We start from the raw sequence: 22,439 nt of genomic DNA, 5'->3' as shown, positions 1-22,439 counted from the left end.
CAAAAAACAAAAAGTTTTCTAATTTTTCAAAATGTGACTCAAATTTATTTATTTAGTAAAATACTCTTAGAAACATCACATCGTCGGATATTTTTTTGCAAAATTGTTCCCGTCTTGCGTACTCCCATAAATCTCAACGTTTCGGGTACGCAGCCGGAAGGTATTACTTCGGAAAGTAACGACCAGTGACAAATATCCCAGTGGCTAAGTATGGAGTCGAAAACTCGTCGTACATACTCTCTCTCTCTTTCTCTGTCAAGCTCGCATAGCGCGATTAGGTATCGCGATGTAAGCGATAAATTATCGGCACAACCATGCGTCGCACACGACGCGTTTTCACCGCTGGTGGTCATTGCTAAATTGAGGAATCATTATGCTCCGCGATTATCGTTAATTGATAAATTCGATGGGTCCGTTGTAATTTATTACATTCTACCGGGCTCACTTATTTCTAACTGTTATCCTGCGGCGCATTCATTATTGCAGTCTTTACCTCGAGAAAAATTTTTTTTAGTTTTTTCACGTAGTGTCGCTTATGATCGTCACAACATCTAGCAAAAGTTAACTCCTCGATGAGTATTGTCGACCGCAATATACTTTCCCGATGGACTTATAAAATATTGCCATCAGATGATTCACTGCAATCATGATTTCTAAAATAATATTTTTACGAAACAATCTATATAATTATATTCTTTATATACATTTCCTAGAGCTAACTGATATATGATTATATTTTGTATCCAGTAGTACTATCCATCTCAATATACTTGTGAATGGGAGGTAATGTTTATATTTACTGAAATAATCTCAATCAAGGATATCCGTCCATTATTATTTGCAAATTACCCTTATTTTGCCTATATTTTCAACAACAATTAAACAGATTGTTTCGCTCGATTACAGACGACGCAGTCGCAGCGAGGAGGATACAAACGGCACCGTCGTCAGTGACAACGCGCAACAGCAGCAGGACTACGTATCCGGACAGCGTGAACCGGAAGAAGAGGAGGAATTGGGAGCGGAGGAGGCGGCGGCTCAGGCAGCGGCACAGTCCCTGCAGAGCGGTGCCGAAGACGCCGATCCGGAAGTGCACAAAAGAGTCGCGGTGCAGGTGCAGGTGCAGGGTATGGAGGGCGACTGGCGCGCCTACTGCGAGCACCCGCTCTCGGTAGCGACCGCTGCCATGCTAAATCTCCAGCAGCAGCATCAGGTGTCGGCGGTAGCCAGCCATGGCGATGACCCTGGCGCGTCCTACGTCTACGAATATTACAAACTGCCCGAGAAAACGGCTGCGGATGTCAAGTTGCCGCCCACGCACGAGCTCTGGTCCACGTGAGTACTGATTCTATATTTTACAAATTTTAGCGTGATCCGTGACCGATCCGTGACCGATCCGTGAACCGGAAAAAGATCTAAGAGACAATCTTCGATCTTAATAACATCATCTCGTCTTTGTTTCTCTTGTTACATGTAGTTTAAAATTATTATTGTTTTTTTAATCGTTCATGAAGGTGGGAAGATGTATCTTTTTTATTTCTCATCAAACGTTATAACGCTTAAAAAGCAAAGCTTGAAAATGTAAATTAAGCTTGAGCAAAAATTAGCTGAAGACAACGGCCATTATTATGCACGCTTTACGCAATACACTCTTCTGCTTCGTAACTTCGCGTATGCTTCGCTCTATCTCACTATTTTAGATTCTCATCCGCGCGTGTAAGCTTCGTAATCATACGCGAGGCAAGGAAAAAATCACGATTTTCCACGGTTCTATCCACGGAATATAATCATGCTCTTACAAATGCAGGAAGATTTCGCTCGGCTCTCCTCGCGCATTTAAATAATTCAAGAATATTCACGTTCTCGAGATCCGCATTAAGATTGACTGAACAAATTGACTTTTCCGGACAAAATTTATTCGCCGAAAAATAGCTTTAAATTAAATTAAAAATGATGTTTTATTTTCATGCATACAAATATTTCAAATCAATGATAGTGGGGAACAATTGCAATGCTATAATATATAATTTTGATCTTTTGCAATAAAACAATTTTCTACAAAATTTTAAAATCTTAAAATGATTCTGCATTACTGCAGAATTATTTGTGATTTATAAATAATTTTTAAGTATTATGATTACCTCTCTTTGTATTCCAGCCTGTAACTTTCTTATATTATGACTAGAGAATTATTGCACAATTATGTACATATAAAAAATATAATTCATATACAAAAGAAATACATATGGAGAAAATTATATTATTATTCGCGGAGCCTTTGAAAATTGGTGGCCTTGGCAGTAATCGTGTAAAAGCATCTCTCGCAGCGTTCTCGCATGTAACGCACGTAATTTTATGCACTCGCACGCGGCTCTTCTTCGCTCGATGCATTTAATTTAAAAGCGCGCGTGCACGTGGCCGCTCATACGTGGCTCATCCATAAACACGTGCGTGTGCGTGACGACTATGTACAGCGGGTGCATCCAGAGGACTCGATTAGCGTAGATCCGCAGATAGAGTCCCGTGTCCCGATGTAGCGAACACTCTCGGCGAGGCTCGTCGGGCGCGCGTTATTAGCTATTCGTGTTTCGCCGTATCTCGATTAATAGTCTCGACCGCGTAATTGAGTGCTCGCGGTGAGCGTAATTCGTTACCGGGGGCTGATTACGCGGGACAATCGCGTGTAAAATCAGTCGGCACCGAGAGACGTTTGACGCGTTAATTAGATAATTCGTATTCCACCAAGCGCGGATGTATATTTTCGTTATCTTAATAGTGAAACAAACGTAGAAAGGAACATGCATCATTTTAACACTGATGCAATATGCTTATGTTATTTCCTCTCAGCATATAATATGGAATAGACAAAATCCACGCCGAATAAAGCCAGAAGAGTTAATTAGATATTTTTTTTAACGTGATGTATGCCAATGCAAATTATAAAATCGTTAACGCCACGAGAAGACGCGGCACAAAGTGAGACGGATCGTGCACGGCCCATTTACGCGGGCTATACTTATAGTTCGAAGGAACAGTAATCACAATTCTTTAGGAGTTTATCGATATTCCATAAATCTCTCGTGCTTAAATGAGTGCGCAGCGTGCCATCGATAAATGGGGATTTTCATTCTCTCTCTGTCTCTCCGCTCGCGCGATTCTATATCGCTCTCTTTTGCATTACACCGAAGCAATTTAGCGGAGTTTAGTTGGGTAGATATATTGCTCTCCAGTCGGGCCTATTTATATCTCGCGTTCGAGTCTTCCGGTCCATTTGCTCGGTTTGCAAACTGCACCACCACGCCGCACGAGAAGGAGAGAAAGAGCCTTTCTCCCTCGTTCCCGATTCGTGATGGGGGTCTCTCTCCGTATATTTTGGGCCTGGTTGGCTATGGAGAACGCGGAGGAATCCCTTACCCCTTGCGCCGTAGAATCCAGGAGACGGAGACAACGGGTAAAGGACTCTCTCACCCCTCGGGGATCTACGGACGCGCGCGGGCCCCACTTTTGATTTATATCGGCCGCTTAGCATATTTTGTAATTTACTGTTGAGAATCCTCAACGTACGAATCGTGTCAGATACGAGGGAAGCCGGGAGGAGAGGTAGTGCAGCGAAATGCGGCGGCAGCAACTGCAGCGCGGCATCAGGAACATCACCAACAGCAGTTTCTGTTACCGACCTCGCCATGGGGAGATGCCGCCCTAATCTTCCCTCGCATCTTCTCCTCTCTCCCTGCCTGCTTCTCTGCTCTGCCTTCCTTCTCCCTTTATCTGCTTCTCTCTTTCTCTTTCTCTATCTGCATCTCCTACTCCCGTTCTCTCTTCCCGCTGAGAGATGATAGCATCTCGACAATTTGTACGGCGGTAGATCGTTAAAACTCCTCTCTCGCTCTCGGCTGTCGCGTCGCTGCGAGGAGAGAGAAGGAGAAGACTACCAAGGGCACAACTTTAATCCAATTTCATTGTGTCGCACTCGCTGAAGGGATCAAGCGCTTCTCTGATCGCAACCGCGAAAATAGGAAAAAAACAAGCACGAGCACGATTCGGAGGAAATGTATCTCGACGGGACAATACAGAATGAATCCGCGTGCATGTTTTCGCAGCTACATAGATACGATCATGATAATATGCATCGATGCGTTTTCCATTGCCGTTGTAATGCGATGCAATTTTCTCACGACTCTCCTAATCGGGATTTAAGACGTGTTTGTCACATAGTGAAAGCTTAGCGGGCGATGAGGGTTTCGTTTTATAGCTTTTCTCGGAGTTTATTTTAAATTAGATAGACTTTTATTTACTGCGATTACCGCAAATCGCAGTAAATAAAAGTTTTGTAATTATATGTATAAACTTATATGATGGTAACTTTAGAACAAGTTAGACGAGTTTCTAAAAACCAAAACATTAGCCAAACGCGTGCCTAATTAAATTGGAGAGATTAACGATTATTTCACATACTTGCAATTGAAAGAATAAAAAAATTTTGAAACTAGCGAATCTCACAAGCTCGCACAAGATTTTTTAAAATCATTATGATATTAATTCTAGAATTTTATTATATTTTTATTCTTTCGATACACAAATAACAATGCAAGGCTTTTTACGTTTATATCCACCAATAATAATATTATCCTTTCCATGAGACCCAGAAAAATGTACGGAATTCGCAGCCTTCACTCGAGAGGCAGTCATGTAATTCGAATAATAGACCTGCTGCGAGGCCAAATATCTCGCGAAACTCTGTTCAATTAACTATATTAAACGCATAAGAATATCATTAGGTACCCGTGAATTTTTAACGCTGTCCACAGAGACAGGACCGCATTTGCCATGAAACAAATCTCATTGTAAAAAGTTCTCATTTCTTTAATAAGACTTTCTCTTCTCCAACATATTTTCAGTCTACAATCTGTATCGTCAGATCGATGTCCAAACGCAGGAATGTTAAAACTTGTTTCTTTAAAAGAATGTCCCTTATCGCGATCTTCGAGATAGACACAACCCTTGAGATCTCGTTCAATGTACAGAGCCTTGTCTGCGGAGGAGGCGGATATCTCGCCGCGATTCTTACGAAGTCCGGCGGTCGCTTATGGTTCGCCACGGGGTTGTAGAATGATGGCGCAAAGCGTCATCGAGAATCGGCGTACGGTTTCACAGCAAGCCGCCGTCGTAAGAGACGGCCTCCCGGGCACTTGGCGAGATCGCTGCCTTAATCTTAACGCCCGTCGGGCATAAACGACAACCGCGATATCCGCCTTCCAAACGCGGAGAACAGCCGCGATGAAAAGCCGCGGGATAAGCGGGAAATGAGAGGATACCCGAGCGCATAGCGCTCGTCCGGCAACATTGATTCAATTAGCGGATGAAGACGCTTCTCGGAGGTAGACGATGATGGCAATTGAAACGCGAAAAAGTACTTGATGGAGAGACGTAGACGCGCCGCTGGCGGAAAGTACAAACACTTGCGCTCTCTGATATCTCTCCCTCTCTTCTCTCTTCTTCTCTCGTCGGATTTTAATTTATTTGAAATATAAAAGGCCGAATATATTTCTTTTCTCAAGTGCGTTTTATATATAAACGTTAATTTTATTTAAACATCTCAACAAGTAAGAAACGCTAAGATTTCTTGATAAATTTTAATAAGTTTTAAATTGAATGTCCTAATATTCATTTTTATTTATTTTTATTTTTATTTATTATCATGTTTACTTTTTTTAACGATGGACAATTCTTTTACATTGAGATATTATATATTTAAATTTTGATGTCGCATAATAAAATGACGCATTAAGCGTCATGCCTATTTTGACAGGCAATGATTGTCGAGAACCACTATGAGTTATAATATTCATAATAATATTTAATAATAAATGAGAAAAGCAATATATATGTATAATATCTTAAATCGAATATTCCGTACAAATTGTTATTATATTTATCGAGCATATTGCCGCGATGATGGTAATACACCATACAGAACCAATCATCGCAATTGCATGTACTGTAAGTCGACAGGAAGTATTCTTCCAAATTATAGTAATTGTCACTTGCAACAGTTAGGTGCACGAGAATCTTTTTCGTTCGATCGCGATCGAACGCGATTGCTTCATCGCCGGTCATGCGATGTTCCGAGAAAAATGGCCGTGTTTCGCAATGAATGCAAATTATGATTCTCACATCTGAAATGTTAATTGTGACAACTGTGCATTACGCATTCTAATCATGAGAGCATTTTTTCATGCTATTAATAACAAATTTTTAAATTTTACTATTGATGCAATCAAATGTATACCGCGTTTATCCATGCAAGCAGTAATATTACTATATTCGATGGCGTTTTTTGCGTTTCTGGTTGAATAACTCGGGTGGAATATTTTTGTCAGTTCTTTCTTCCCGACACGCGATAGTATATTATTACATCAGAGGTTTTATAGTGGCACAGATATATATAACGTAAAGGAGAAATGGAAGGGAACCAATCTTTACTCAATACTGCAATACAGTTTCCATCTCACCGCGTGTTTCCGCAGACGGCGGTGACTACGTTCCGAGTTTGAAAGTGAAATTCCTCCCTGGAGAGATAACAAATTTCTAATTAATTCATATTAAATTCACACGGCCTTGGGACGCATATGAATAACGTCAATAAGATTAATGCTTCCCTCGCGGCGAGGATACGCATAAATGTTTTAGCATTCGAGACTAAGAGCGGCTTCTTAATTGCCGAGATAAACACAGGTGGTGATTATTTAAAAGCGTCAAAGCGAGATCGTACGTTATATAAAATTGAGGATAGAATATTGCGAACCTTCGTCTTTGTGAAGCGAGAGATAAATTTTCGTTCGATCTGAGATCTCTCGGGAAAAGTAAGATATACGGGGCCGAGTAAATATGGTGTTAGCCACGCTTCTGCATCTTTCATACGTGCCGTATTACACATAATACGTGCGGCGGTCGTAATAGTCGGAAGCTTTCTTTAACGACCGTCTTTTCGTACGTGCGACAAAGCGTGGAACATAATGAAGTCTTGCTCTTTAAGGGACTCGAGAATGAACTCGGCAATAAGCATCGGTACGCTGCAACTTCTTATTACATTTCCTGGCTATCGTCACGCCAAGATCTACTTAGGAACAAGACGGCAATGGCCTTTATCTCTTGCCACGAGGGTGCATACTCGGCCGACTGACTTGTCTCGGGATTAGACAGGTAGCCGACGTGAACACGCACCGCGAAGAAGATTGTTCTTTGTCGTCTGCCCGCAATTGTTTTATTGTTTTCAAACGCATGTTGGAGAATCAAGTAACTTAATTAAACTCCATCTAAAAACAAGTTGAAAAAAGTGATCATTTATAATAGGAAAAATATGCTTTTCTTAAGAAAAATGACGGGAGAAATAATACATCGTGATAATGTAATAATGTCAAAAGGTTCTCCGAATGGATGTTCTTATGAAACAATCTGAGTAAGTCTGAATAAAAAAACCGGTGAATTCATAATTAAAATTTCTAATTAAAATTTCTAATTATGCGATCGCTATCGATATATTGCTAGAGACTCAGTTCGTTCTCTGTCGCTTCCTTATACCTCCCTTCTCCTAGACGTAATGGAATCGAGATCGAGGACCTTTGCGATCTCGACAACTGACCAAACGACGAATACGAGTTGTCGCTAGTATTCTTATTATACGCGTTTTATTTCTCCCGGTTATCGTTACGCGGCAATCTGCTTTAAGAGTCACCACTACGACGAATCGCGGCCACTACCGCGATGGCCTCTGACCCGACTGACGGGACAGGGAACGAGGGGGGGTCCCGTGTGTCACGTCGTAAAACGGCGAAACGCGAATCAGGCAGTAGGCCGGAACCAGAACCAGAAACGTAGGACGACGAGTGTCATGGCCCGTTTTCTCGCCACTGCTGCTTTATGCCCGACACGTAGCGTCGCGCGAACGCGTTCTCGTTTATTTAAATTTACGATTATAGAGGAACATAATTGCGGGCATACGCGAGCACACACGGGCACACGATATGCAAGCGACAACGCCCTCGTTTCGTGGGATTCCATCTGCGTTCTCCAGTAGCACCGGATCTTTCCGCGATTGCGGAAATCACACGCGGAGCGAGTCGCGTGCTAAGGACCGTGTTATGAGAGATATGAGCTATAAGAATAAAACATAAACACTATATACACAGAGCGTACCAAACTGTTGGACGTATCTGTGCAACCACAGGTATGAATTAAATCCTTCCAAATTATTGAGATAATATGCAATAAAAATTAAATAAGAAGCAGTTATAATATTGATAATTAAAAGATTATGAAGTAAAGCCTAATAGTATAAATAATCCAAGTAATTAAATTTATGCAGATACGGGAATTTCGAGCTTAACTTTTATGATTCTTAATAATAAATGTGTATAATAATTGGAAATTTTTATCACGATAGAATCGACTTTAGATTTTTCATGAAAGGGGGTGAGTTTTTCTTTGATTAAATTACGTATTACAGTTATTTTTATTCCATCTGCGTATTTAATTTCTCATGAGAGTAACGTCGAGGAAGCGAATAGTCGCACCAATTACGCACGTCGTGATGTCGAGCTGTCGACAACACTGTTGCAACTATGAGGTCTCGATTACCAGGCAAGAACTGGATCGCTCGATCAAGACAGTTAGCTTGCGGCGATATTATCTCGTTAGCTCGAATTTACGATTAGAAACGCCGCCGTATGTTTTGTATCACCTTACGGGTTTCCCGCCTAGAATCATCGGTCTTGCGACCGCGGGAACGTAGGATCCTGGATCTCGCCGGGTCACAAAAGACATTTTGAATCCGGCACTTCCTCCTCTCGTGCCAACGATCTCAATCGCCATAACGAAGCCAAAGAGCATTAAACGGACACGTTTTCGCAGGGGTTGATTCACGCTGCTCGAACGAACGAGAACCGGATCGCGTGGTCCGAAAACCGGATCGCGTAACGTCTCATTAGCAAAACAGGAAGATGTGGATGAATTCGAGGACACACGAAGGTCTGAGAATCAGAGCGAGTTCTTAGCTGTTCCATCGACGACCGCGATGAACCTAACAAAAGTCGAGGATTCGACCTCAAGAGGTATCTAACACATCGAGTTTCACGTGACATTTCGAGTTTGCGATGTACAAGCGCTCTCGACATCGAATATCATAAATTGTAGATATGCACGAGAGGGAAAATCGCACCTTCGCGGTATAAGATTATCGTAAACATTTGATAGACCACTCATCGGTATAATCTTGGTCGAAGCAAAATCTGCATCGTAATATTCACGATTATATATGATTTCTGCAGAAACCTTTGACTTGTTGGTCTCTCTTAAAAACGATGCGAGTCCAATTTTAAAAATCTTGCAAAAATATATTTTTATTTTATATTCGGTTTCCGTTAAATCTTATTAATTAATTAAACCTTTCTATTTCGTCAGTTTCATTTTCTTTCTTCGAGACGAGAGAAAATGGTTAAAAAAATGTTTTATATATATTCTTATTACATACAATATTCTGTTTCCACGCAATATTAATAAAATTTCGAACGGCACTTCTGCTAGTTAGGAAAGATACAAACGGCAGTACTTTCACAACAACATAGCTGAAATCACGAGACATTGAGACCGGGGTCAAGAGACGTTTCATAATTCCCGAAAGCCGCCGACAGTAACGTATTCTGGGAACTATGCGCGATACTCCTAGGAAGTAAAGCACTAGGAAAGCCGCCCGTACGGTCATCATGAGAAGTGCTAGACGTCGTTGGCCTCGCCGCGCGCATCTAAATTCATTCCTCTCTGTCCGTTCGTATATACGATACATATGTATGCATACATTGACATTGCCGCGACTCGACGGCACGTGCTATAAGCACAGGTGCCGACGTGCGTGCATGCGTGCGCTTGTAAAGCCGAGAAGTCCGTATAGACCTGCGCGAGAGGCCCGTATACGCGAGATGTGGAAAAAGAGCAGACTGACAATGATAATCAAAGGAGTGACCCGAGAGAAACAAGTCGGTAGAGCGCCACTTTGCCGGACCTGTCTTTCGGGTTTCGTCTCGTGCCACATACAGATAGGTCGCACGCGCGCGCACTCACACACACACACACGCACGTGGCTGCGTCATCCGTACTACTAGGTAGAGTACAGGTCACGATACGCCCGATTTCCGGTTAGAGAAATGCCCGATTCCGGTTCCGAAGCCTGAAGCGGTACCGCAAGCCGCGTTCTGGCGCCCGCGCAGGTTGCTCGACAGGGCTTGTGCATGCGTGAGTACGCGTACACACGCACGAGCGACCGTGCGTGTCGCGACCCAGAAGTGACCCCGCGCGACCTGCAGGTTCACGTGTCGGGCCGCCGTCCGGTTCGAGTGCCTTGTCGTCGATAATGCTGCACCGTAAGCACGTAATTGCCTCTTATGCTGCACAGTGCGCAGTTACTGCGCGCAGCGCGCGGCGCGCATTGCGCACGCGGAATCTTCTCTCCGTGGTTAGAGGAAAAGAAAGAAAGAAAAATTCCGCGGCGCGGAATGCTGCGTATAACGCGGCGTAATTTACTCGTTTGCGGCGCGAATGCGCGGGGCACGAGAATTCGTGCGCGCCGCTTATTGACCCCCGAGAAGACCGGGGGATTACGCGCCGCGGATACCGGTGTAATCGGCGAGATTTTCCACGTGCTTGGAAAAAGAATGCGGCCTCCCCCGTTTGTCGTCGGGAACTTGGCGTTTCCCGTCAACGGTAGAAGCGAGGCGACAAAAACGGTCCATGCCAGGTCGGCGTCGGGCAGCAACATCTTGTACCGTTTGTTCCATTCGAAATTCTACGCATATCTAACGGTTAATTTGTGTGCCGAATCATCGCGAGAAGCGGTGATTGATTTTTCTCGAAACGGGGACAGGATGTTAAAAACGACGCAATTATGAAACTTTCAAGTTTTTTTTAACGAAAATGAGTAAGTGTGTGATTTTGCAGAAATCGTAGATTATATAATTGCACGGCGAAGTTGATGTATTTTCTCCGCTAAAACTATTTATCGTTATATAATACGTCTCTAAACGTTTTTCAAGGCTCGACATATCGATAATTCATAGATTTATCACGCTTTTCTATGGTTCAACAGACTTTTATATACATATAAATACTTGCTCATGCATCATGCAGTAGTTTTTTTATTGACATTCTCTCGAGATTTTTCGCACGACAATGCGAATACTTGGACAGTACATGAAACTACATGTTGCATACACATAGGTAACTCTACGAAGCTGGCTCGAAGCGAGCATTGACCTCTCTTTCATTTTACGTCAAACTCCTTTCGTCTCTTCTTGTATGCTTTTTTTCTTCTCCTCTTTTTGTACGACTACTAATATTCGGTACTTAACTCCTCGATGGTTAGAAAGCCGCGAAAAAATACCTCGTTGTTCAACACTCCGTCAATACTGACAGTAAGATTCATCCCGGAGTTTATTATGAATACATTATTTTACTTAAAAGAGTAAATACAATAGATATAAATAAGTTACATTTCTTTTAAAATTTTTTGAGAAACGAGAAACATTAAAAAAAAAATACTTTTTTAATCAACGAAAACTTTTGTCGCAAAAATCTGGTCGAGTCTTGGATGGAGATGTATTGATGACAACCACACAAAACCATCGGGACGATCCCGAGAGCTTAAAGCGCCAATCACACTCGGTTCGCAATCCGATACTTCACACCTACCGATCCCAAATTTCCAGGGGTGCATCATATCGAGTTCCCAAGGTACGCGCACGCGAATCTCGTTTCGCATCGCGCGTTCTCGGATTAGCATCGCATTATCGGGAAACGGTCTCGCGAAAGGCATCGCGGATCCATTTCACGTAAGCCGAATTCATGAGGTCTCGCCGCTATGGCCTCGGGTTATGACAGCACGTTCTCTTTGCTTGTGTCAGGAGAACGCGGTCTCGGCCGCAACCAGGTTTACCCACCGTCTTTTCCCCGTCCGGGGGTCTATCCGCACCTCTTCAGGATGCACAAGTGTGCCGAGGGCGAGACGATAGTCTCTTCCTCTCGGCGTCACCCTTTTCGTCGTATTGCGAGGTAGACGAGAAAGACAGGAACGGGAGAAACGCAGCGCGAGAGAAAAGGAAAGAAGGAGAGAGCGGTAGATGAGAGATCAGGTATCAAGTGTAAAAAAAGGTCATTGTGCGGAAGCATCTGACCGTAGGGTAGGCACCGCGACACGACGTTGCGAAAGGATAGAGCGAAATAGAAGCAAGGGTGTATACTTTTTTAGGGTTAAAAAGAAAAGGAAAGAGAGAGAAGCAGAATCTGGCAAAGGTTGCCAGGACATGCCAGGAAAGACGAGCGAGGGGCGATCCTTCGCCTCGTCGGAAAAGACGAAGAGATGATAAAAAGAAAGAGAGAACGAGGGAAGGATGGCATGCACCGAGAGCGTTGGCAGTTTATAAGGGTCCCCGGTATTGTGGATACGTATTATCATGCTAAATATAACATGTTAACTACTTCGCATAATACCGCGATCCTCTCGATTCTTCTACCGTACGGTCGATTGGCGAATCGCGTTACTCTGCGCGTCGAAAATTTTATTGCCGAATTCGGCAGATGCAGCGCGCGATGCACAGCGGAAATGTAACGCCGGCTTTCTTCACCGAATTTCATTCGATGACAAGGCGCAGAGAAAGAGAAAAGAAAGCGCGACCCATCTCTCGTCTTTCTTTGAGGCAATTCAATTATCATTTCAATGAACACACTGAATCTAAATGTAACATTAGTCGTCTTTAATTATAAAAAATAAAAACATCATATATATAGGGTGTTGATAAAACTTAGACATGTCCCTTCAATTTTTCACAAATGTTTTCACTCTTACAACATTGTATTCTATTATATACTTATAAATTTTGTAATACTTTATTGATCGAGATTAAAAAAAAAATAAGAAGAAAATATATACTGTACATATATAACTAATCTCGTGTAATATTTGAAATAGGGAATCACCATTAGAATTTTGAAGGAGATTCAATTGTGTTAGACTCCTCTCTCTACACCACTCTCGACGATACTCTATGAGCGCGAAGAATCCGATCTTTTTCATGGCAGATGGGTGGATCCCGTAAAAGGCAATCGGTGGCAGCGCGAGAATGGGCGCGCTGTATCGATCACGAAATACATAGCGCGAATTCGTCATGCATTCTTATGGCGCGGCGCGGATCAATGCTGATTCTGGTGCCCGGTAAAGGAGCTATAACTGAAGGTCAATTCTCCACGGACTGTTGAAGGGGTGTGATGGGCCAGAAGCTGCTGGTGCAGGAGGCGCCTGGCTCCGGTTCCGCCTCGACGAATCGGATGGAAGGCGGCGAAGGCGCCGGAGGAGGGGAGCTACACCACTTCCTCCATCAGTACAACCAGCAGTCCCACAGTCCCGGTCAGAGTCTGCAGGGTGGTCTTCCGCTTCCGCTGAGCCCGCAGTCCCTGCGACACGACGGTGCCTCGAGCGCCGGCATCGCCGGGGTCAAGAGGGAACCAGAGGACCTCAGCTCATCGCGCGCGGGCCAACAATCGAGCAAACGGCACAAACAGGAAAGCCCAACACCGCCGGGAATGTACCACCATCATCAACATCAGCTACAGGTAAAATTCGGACGATCATCGCCGAGAACGCAATCACATGTTTCTTCAGAATTGACGATTGAATTTTATCTGATTTTTTTCACGTTGATATTTTTTACAAGATTTTAATTTTAGATAATAACTTAATGATAGATATCTCTACACGAATTTAATCAATTTACGATCAATTTTTTTTCTTACAATCAATTTTCGCTTCAATTTCGAATACTATTTCGTATGATCGAATTGCTTAAAAATTTGCAATCTCTATGCGAACGTTATAATACACTATCATCGTCCAAACATTGTGTCACGTATAGCCCAACGCAACAAGTACACCGCAAGATAACTCGAGAAAATAACACAGATCTCTCAGATTTGCACTTGCTGCGCGTCGCATTCGCGCGTGGCAAGAGCCTCGAAGATTACCAAGTGTTTGGCGTGAATCGCTTTCGTGTTTTTGCCGCGAAAAGAGAACGAGTAAATGCGACGTGGAAAACGCGCAGGATTGCGATTCGCTTGAGATAGGTCGATAACAATGCCAAGAGGCAAGGTAACCGCATAATCATGTATGTATGTATGTGTGTGCAGGTGCAGCAGTACGGCAGCCCCTACGACCCCTACACGTCCTGCAGTCCGCGGCTACAGTCGACCGCGTACACGTCCACGTCGGCGACCGGGACCGGGAATGCGACGGCGAACGCCGGAGGTGGCGGGCTCCATCAGGAGGCGACGACGGTCTACGTCGCCGGCGACGCGCTGCCGCCGCTCGCCTCGTCCAGCTCCGCTTCCTCGCTGTCTACCACGACCGCTTCGTACACGAGGTACGAGGTTGTACCGAGCTCATATACTACGACACACGCGATACGCTCGTCGTCGAGTAGCAGCAAAGTCCTGACCGTTGATCTTCCCAGCCCCGACTCCGGCATAGGCGCCGACGCGGTCACGCCGAGGCAGGACCATCATCCGCCCACGGCGCTTCATCAGGTGAGCCCCTGCGATTAATTTCCTTCCTTACATCGTTCGATACGTTCATGTGTCAACCGCCTCTTTAAAGGTGCCTTTTATACGTTCTCGATCGATGCTTTCGAGATGCAAGATACATTTACGAGCGACATTTTCGATCGTTCCGTCGAAAGGAATCCTGGCCATACTGCGTCTTTGATATCGTAAAATATAACCATAAAATAATATGAAATATAAATCTCTCTTCGAGGTGAAAATTGTGGTTTTAATAAAATGGAAATATTAAAAATTCCGCGCAAAAAATTGGTCGACATTTTGATAATATTAGTAGTTGAAGTAAAGTTTGAATCATTAAAAGTGGAAAGTCGAGAAGAAAAAATGAACCGATAAAACGAACTGATAATTCTCACATATTATATTATACTGCTCTAATGTTAAAGAACGTAGCGTAATATGATGTCACGGAGTTAGCCGACAGGGACGGTCTTTAAACGGTTCACGTCTATATAAATCGCAATCAGCAAGTCGACGTTAGATAGCGAAACAGGGTCGGAACAGAATCGGAACAGGATCGCGGCTGTCCTGTCAACCGAGGCTCCAAGTTAACACGGGTTGTACGGAGACTTATGGGATATATACGGAGAAACGTATGTACGCTACGTAGAGATATTTGCCACTGAATTACGCTAAGAGCTTGTTGGGAGTATCGTTTAATTTTTCGTGAAAAATGCGTAGGAACGCGTGGCCCAGCTGTAGAAACGATCCTAACACGACCTAAATAATTCAATCAAACCGTAGAAGCCGATACGACGATCCGAAACGACTGGTATCGTCGGCGCTATCATTTTCAATTCGATCGCTCGCGATACAAATGATTTTGCTCGCGGCTTAATTAATCTCGCGACGAGATATCATAAATAAATATCATACATTAACGGAACTCGTTCGCCGCTCGAAGACCATTCTTTCGCGCGTTAATATATGCGATATTATAACCGTCATCCCATTGCGAGATTGTATATTTTCGCGTACGATATCCGCGCCCCATCGTTATCGTTTTCAGTGCGATTTGTCAAGTAAGTGCTTTCGCCCACGATGAAAGCCTCACCACGAGAGTTGGGCGATTAATCCTCTACGTCTCGAGCGATACAAACCGTACACGATATTACTCGTTAAAGCGCTCTAATACCGAATGCATAGAATGCATATGCAACGGCGATCGCCGTTCCCGAAGTGATTTGTCGCGCGAGTTTTTCCGTCTCCAATACATAATTGCGTGCAGTTAGACCGGCGCGATAAATTTGGACGCTAATAGTATACATCGGGATACATAATAGTCTCTAAGGGAACGATTATGGTATCTTGGTAGACCGCAAAATTCAGGCGTATCAAAAAGCGAACCCGTTCCTCCGGTCTCGCGTTTGTTAAATCTAATGGTTCTATAGACTTTCCGCAATAGACGCGTCTTGTTACGTACGAGGTGATCATCTTATCTGCCCTGATTTAAAGACCAATAAGTAGAGCTACACGATAATCATAAAGTTTAAGATAAAATTTATATATTCTAACTTTGCTTGTAACCGGACTCTTCTAAAAAAAACAGCTGACCAGTCGCTCGCAAAATTCTATCATATTTTTACTCCAAGATACTTTAGAAGTCTACTTCCTAGTTTTATGTTAAAGGCGCTTGATCTCCTCTTTTCACATAAGTTACTCGTTCGATTAAATATGACAGTAGTCAGCCTATTGTTTCATTTATATCGACGAGGTAGCTTTCATTGTCTTGACATGGACAATTCGTCATCCTTACGTTAGATATCTCGTTTGCTTCCGGAAACATTAATCGTGCAATAGTCGCGCGCGAGAGTAAGTCATTAGCAATGCGGTCGATATTACGAATTAGAAAGCACTCGTTCGTTCTGCTTGGCTTGTGCACGGGAGGCGCTGAAAATAAAACTCGAAGCCGCGGGACGCCGACGATGGCAGCAGATTAGGTATTGAATGCGAGCGCTACTGTGAAAACCGATCCGCTCGCATGATCGGTGCATTTATAGGCGCAATTAAAATGTTGATATTCTAAGTAGATATAACACATTATTCGAGAGAATTTTTTTCTCATCAACTCGCGCTCGTTTTATCTCGCTAATGCGCTCTACGGCGACGATTTCCGCAATATTTTTAAAAGCGGTGCCACTTTAAATTGCTTCGACATAACGTAATGCTCCAATTATGATCGCACAACGCGAGCGATACGCGTTCGCCTAATAAATTTGGCTCATTTGCGCGAACTATAAAGAAATCTCGTTTAACTAATCGTAAATTTCGTACATGCATTTCGAGAATAGCGTTACGTTGCAGCCTCCGATATCGCACGCAACGAGTATCATATTCTATCCACAATTTCTAATCGACACTTGTCATTCTTTAGAAGTCTTAAGTATGTTTAGACATTAAATATTTATTTATTTCCCTGCTCTTATTCATGACACAGTTTTCGTATATTCAACGATATGCCACGGTTCAGGTTTCTTGCAAAACAGATTCGATTACCGGCGTTGGAATGACATCTCAATTAAAACAGTCGCGTATCTTGACGATAAAATATGATAAATAAATAAACCACTGGCGAATTGCATGCGTTACACGTACAATTTACTCGTGACACGATGAAATTGCAAAAATAATGTTCTATTAAATCTTACTTTTCTGATGATATATGTATATATTTTATATTATAATAAAAATATAATATCCATTATAAAAATAAATTCAAATTTAGCATATAATTAAAAAACCAAGAATTTAAAAAAACATGATATTCGAGATTTAATTGTGAACAGATTTATATAAAGTGAAATATTCAATTGTTGTACGACGTTTGATAAAATTTTCGTTTAAAAAAATCGCTTGCAAAGATTCTTCTTGAAATATGTGATTTTCATACTTATTGCATCTCGCACATTTAATGTCTGAAGCATTTGAAAAGTTTCAAAATGACAAATAGCTTCTTGCCGGTGTATGGCAAATCCAGCGGTGGAGAGCTCTTAGCAAGAAAGAAGAAGTGCTTTTTTTTCGGGTTGACAGAGATTTGAAGTAACAAGCTGCGGTAACCGCGTTGCATTGAAAAATAACTGCAGGCGACGCGTAATCGCATGAAGACATATGAGGGAATAGGTCGTTTGGCAAGCTGCTTATTAACTGCCACGGTTGGAAGCGCGTGCGGGTCGTGCGGTTGATTTTACGAGACCACAAAGCTTCTATTCTTTCTTCTTTCTCGCTGCCTTCGGCAGCACTATGCAGATCCGCAGTGAAATGCACGAACGGAGATACTCGAAAGCACATCCCCATTAGTAGGTAAGTGGAAAGCTGTTTTTTTTTGCTGTACCTTTTACATTAAACTATTAAGATTTGTTTACAATGATGCGTGCATAATCGACGAAAAGGAGAAAGAGATCGCGCGAAAGCGGATGCGTCGAAATAGTCACGTAAAGTCGCGTGTTCGCGTGCGATTAATCATTTATCGGTCCGGCGATCCTTTTAATCACGCAGTTTGAAATTTATCGAGGGATACTCGAGGAATGAAAAAATCTAATGAAATGCAAAATGATATGTAAAATAAGACCGAATGTGTACAGATATTGAGTCGCTATATCGCTGATATACAAAATGGTAAATAATTACGTCGTTACTAGCTTTTTAAATATTAATTACACTGTAATCAGCAAACATTTAAATTAGTGAGGTTGAATATACGCTTTAACGCTTGTATATGCAAACTGTGTTTTATCTAGCAGAACACGACCGGAAAAAGGTGCAACTACCATTATCTTCACAGACACTCTTCACTATATAGTGTCTTCTATTAGTTATTTAAAAATCAGTATTCATATATACACACACAATTATTATATTTCATATTTTTTCATGGAAATATTGCTAGAAAATTGCCGCTTATTTAACGTAATTATAAAAAGTTTTACTTTTTGTGGTACTACTTATCATTACGAGAAAGTTGATAATCATTGGCTTATATATAAATGCTTATCTTATATTTTTGAATACTTTATTTATTATAACCATTCTATAATTTGTGCAATAACTTTCAATTTAAATTTCTAATTTAATTTACATAAAATTTAAACAAAACTAAAAAAAATTAATTTAGATAAAATTGAGATAAAACTAAAAAAAAAATAGAAAAAATTACGGCATTTATTTTTTATTTATAGGATGATATAAGGTTTCCTTTCATAATGGACTAAATTTATTTTCTAGTCCTCGTTCGACTATACGGAATTATGTCCTGGTGGGACGACAACCGGAGCGGCGGTGGTCCTCGAAAGTGGCGCCGTGATACACCATCAACCCCTGCAACTGCAACTACAGCAGAACCATGCACAGGCACAGGTGCAACGCAACAGTCTCGTGTCCGCAGGTGCGACAAATCCGAATCCGAACCCAAATCCGCCGAGGTCGCGGCCTTGGCATGACTTTGGTAGACAAAACGATGCCGACAAGATTCAAATACCGAAAATGTAAGTAAACTTTGCAAATAATTGTTAAAGAAATTGACGAAGATAATTTTTTGAAGCGCGTCTCTTTCTCTCTCAAGTATTATTTGAAGATAAAATTCTTTAAATGTAATATTTCTTGTAAAAAGTGATTTTAAAGTGTTAATTTTAATTATCGATATTTTAATGGATGCTTGATGAGGGGGTTACAACCTTGCTACAACCTAAATTTAGGAGATTAAAAACGAAGATAATGTCGAAAAAGAATTAATAAGTGAAAATAATAAATTATGATAAATATACATATAATAAGCATAGGGGAAAGGCGGATGTTTAAGTTACTTTGATGAATAACTGAGCAAATAAATAGATATTGAGATTGATAAATATGTCTTATTAATTGTATCGCGCGAAAGAAAAGCGATAAAAGTTAATAATTCTAGATTATCCAGAGCGAATCAATTGTGAGCTTTCGTAATAACGCAAATACTTTTAGTCGTGTATAAATGAAATCACTCTCTCACAATAATAAAGAAAGTTATATTTAATCTTTATAAATAAAAATATATTGGTTATTATATTCTTAAGAGCCAATATATCGTACATGTGATTAGTAATTTAATTATTAATTTATAATCTTCCTAAACATTTAATTTACATAATTACTAATATGATAAATATGGAATTTTAAAAATTTGTATACATATATATATATATATATATATATATATATATAATTTTATAGCATTTAAGTTTAATGTGTTATAAATTAAGATATTTTTTTTATTCTGACGACTAATAGCACTACTGAAAATGCATTTATGTCACAATATTATTTCTATTTCAAGGGAAATTAATATCTCCATTAATCTTTAACTAAAAAGAAGAACTTCCTGCCTCTTGGCCTTTCGCAGCGTATACCGTTCATTTCCTCTGCGGTTCATCACATCTGCCTGCCGACTGATTTAGTTTTTCTCTTTATTTTACTCATCCTTCCTAACGATCTTCCTACTTCCCGTTTCGCTCCATCCGCCTTTCATAATAATTTGTTACTTCCATTGTTAGACCGACCGATCAGGGGCGCTGAAAATCGCTCTCTCGCTGAGCTCACCGAAACAACCAACGCGAAATGAACAATGATGTTAAAGTTATTAAGTCGGCTCTCTCCGACCGATTCTCGAAGAACGGACAAACGCCTCGGGGTCGCGCTGGGTCCGGGTTGAAAAATCGCACATCCGCCGACTACTCGCACCGTGAAATCGAAATGTCAAGAAGAGTGTACGAGAGAGAAGAAGCAGAGAGGGGAGAAAACCGTTCTTTTTTACAAACGAAAACAAGAAAGACGAACGTAGAGAGAGATACTCGGTAGTCGCGTGTAACCGACGCATAGAAAATCGTAATAAGGTATATAGCGAGTAGTAGCAATGGTAGCTCGAGCAGCAGAGACGCACATAAGAGCGTTCACCCTCGCCAGTTATCGCTTTGCTGCATCCGTTCTCCAATACGACTGATGGAAAAAAATGAGAAAAGTACGAAGAGATTAAAAAGAATAGACGAAAAGACATAGTCGCGAATACGAAAGCGCTGATCGTCGCGCGCGGATAGAGATAATTGGATGCTTTCGTGACAACATGATAATAGCGTCGGCAAAAGATTCGTCGAAAGTTTTGACAGAGATCAGTAAACCAGGTTTGGCGATTAGAGATTTTCCTAGATCATTCTGTTCCCGCTTTACTTTCGCATCTACCTTCCTTCATCGCGCGCTCGTCGTTGTTTTGTCCTCGTCTTGCATCGTGTCTTTCTCCTGATTTCTGTCTCGGGTTAAACGCGTCCATTTTTCACAAGGTGTATCGGCCGTCTACCTGTCTGCCTCGCAATCGCGAGACGGAGATAAGCTCGGTTAGAAGCGCGATATTCCATCGGCAAGGTTGATGGGACTCTCGATATGTTCTACAGTGTTTTCCTTTTACCACGTCGCGTCGCGTGTTTGCGCCGGGTTGTCAACTTTCTCAAGCTACGAATAGTTTAAGCTTCTCATTATCGTTCGATTCTTATTAGATATCGTTGGAATATTCATATACATTCACTTTTTTCGCAATCACGAACGTAATTAATAAACGCTCTCTCTCTTCTTGCGGTTTTATTTAGTTCCGGTATATCGGTTGTTTTTCAAACAGAATATGTTTGTCTTAACCAGCGAAGTGTGCGAATGCATCGCTGGAAAATTAATCGATAATTACGCGATAATTACTAACGTTGCGTAGCATATTGATCAGCTAACTTAGCATTCCTTTGCGAGTTCATAACTATCATGATTAAGTAAACGTAATCCAGTCTTGACCGAGTCTGAAACTACCAACATAATGATCAACTACCTGCATAATGATCCAGGAAAGATGACATCTTAAATATGCACGTTTTTGTGCACGCACGTGCCAGAATCTTGTATCCACATTTTTTTTCATTCGGGGAATCTTATCTGTTTGCTCTTTAGTTTCTCGCCTTACGGATTTAAGTATCATCTGGAGTCGCCGATCAGCACGTCACAACGCCGCGAGGATGACAGAATAACATATATCAATAAGGGCCAATTTTATGGTATCACATTGGACTATGTGCCCGATCCTGACAAACCACTCCTCAAGGCAGGACAAACGGTCAAGGTAAGAACAGAAAGATAATTATACTGTTTGCATAACGGTATTACATAAAGATGATATATAGATTGACATGCAGATAGACATGCAGTTTGAAAGATTAACGTCTCTCCAAGATCGTAGGAGAATCCAATAATATATTCAATAAAAATAATGATCCGAATTTTAATAAGTTTAAATTCATGATTAATAAATTTTTACATTAATCTCAATAATATTTCAAGAAAAAAATATGATTTATTATACCTAGTGTGTTCTCCCTTTCTAAATTAATTTCCCGATTAAATAATAATAATAAAAGACTACGACAGCATTATCTAGTAAATCTATGATGCGATTATCACATTATCGGATTGCCCAAGCGTTTCGCATTGCAGACTATTTCGCTCGCGTGACTGGAGCGACAAAATTCGCAGAGATGATCGGCGTGCGCGCAGCGTGTCGAGATCAGAAGAATCCAGACGTGGTCGTTTGTTTTCGTGGCTCTAATTGGCAGCCGCGGCGCGCACCGTTAGCAATTTCCATTCTGATAAAGGTGGTGAATTCTTTTTCCGTTCGGTGCGAGAGACGAGTTACGACTTTCTCGTTAATTGCTAATCGAGCGTCGAGAACGAGGCGTATGGCAGATTCGAACGGTATATTCGCGTCTTTCGCGCGGTGTGAGCCTTAA

General features: G+C 41.6%; 1 protein-coding gene across 2 annotated transcripts in view; it reads left to right on the top strand.

Moving 5' to 3' along the window:
- Positions 1 to 22,439, top strand: part of LOC105255211 (protein grainyhead) — a 104,302-nt gene that overhangs the window by 72,154 nt on the left and 9,709 nt on the right. For both annotated transcript variants that reach the window (XM_011264355.3, XM_011264356.3), the window contains exons 4-8: positions 907 to 1,335; positions 13,305 to 13,656; positions 14,227 to 14,622; positions 18,877 to 19,136; positions 21,607 to 21,775. In XM_011264355.3, the coding sequence (XP_011262657.1) occupies positions 907 to 1,335; positions 13,305 to 13,656; positions 14,227 to 14,622; positions 18,877 to 19,136; positions 21,607 to 21,775 (1,606 nt within the window). The remainder of the gene's footprint in view (positions 1 to 906; positions 1,336 to 13,304; positions 13,657 to 14,226; positions 14,623 to 18,876; positions 19,137 to 21,606; positions 21,776 to 22,439) is intronic.

This window comes from Camponotus floridanus, unplaced genomic scaffold (genome assembly GCF_003227725.1).
Source record: "Camponotus floridanus strain SB8 unplaced genomic scaffold, Cflo_v7.5 scaffold13, whole genome shotgun sequence".
Lineage (NCBI taxonomy): Eukaryota > Metazoa > Arthropoda > Insecta > Hymenoptera > Formicidae > Camponotus > Camponotus floridanus.
Note: the sequence above shows the minus strand (reverse complement) of the source record. Positions and strands in the feature narration are given on the sequence as shown.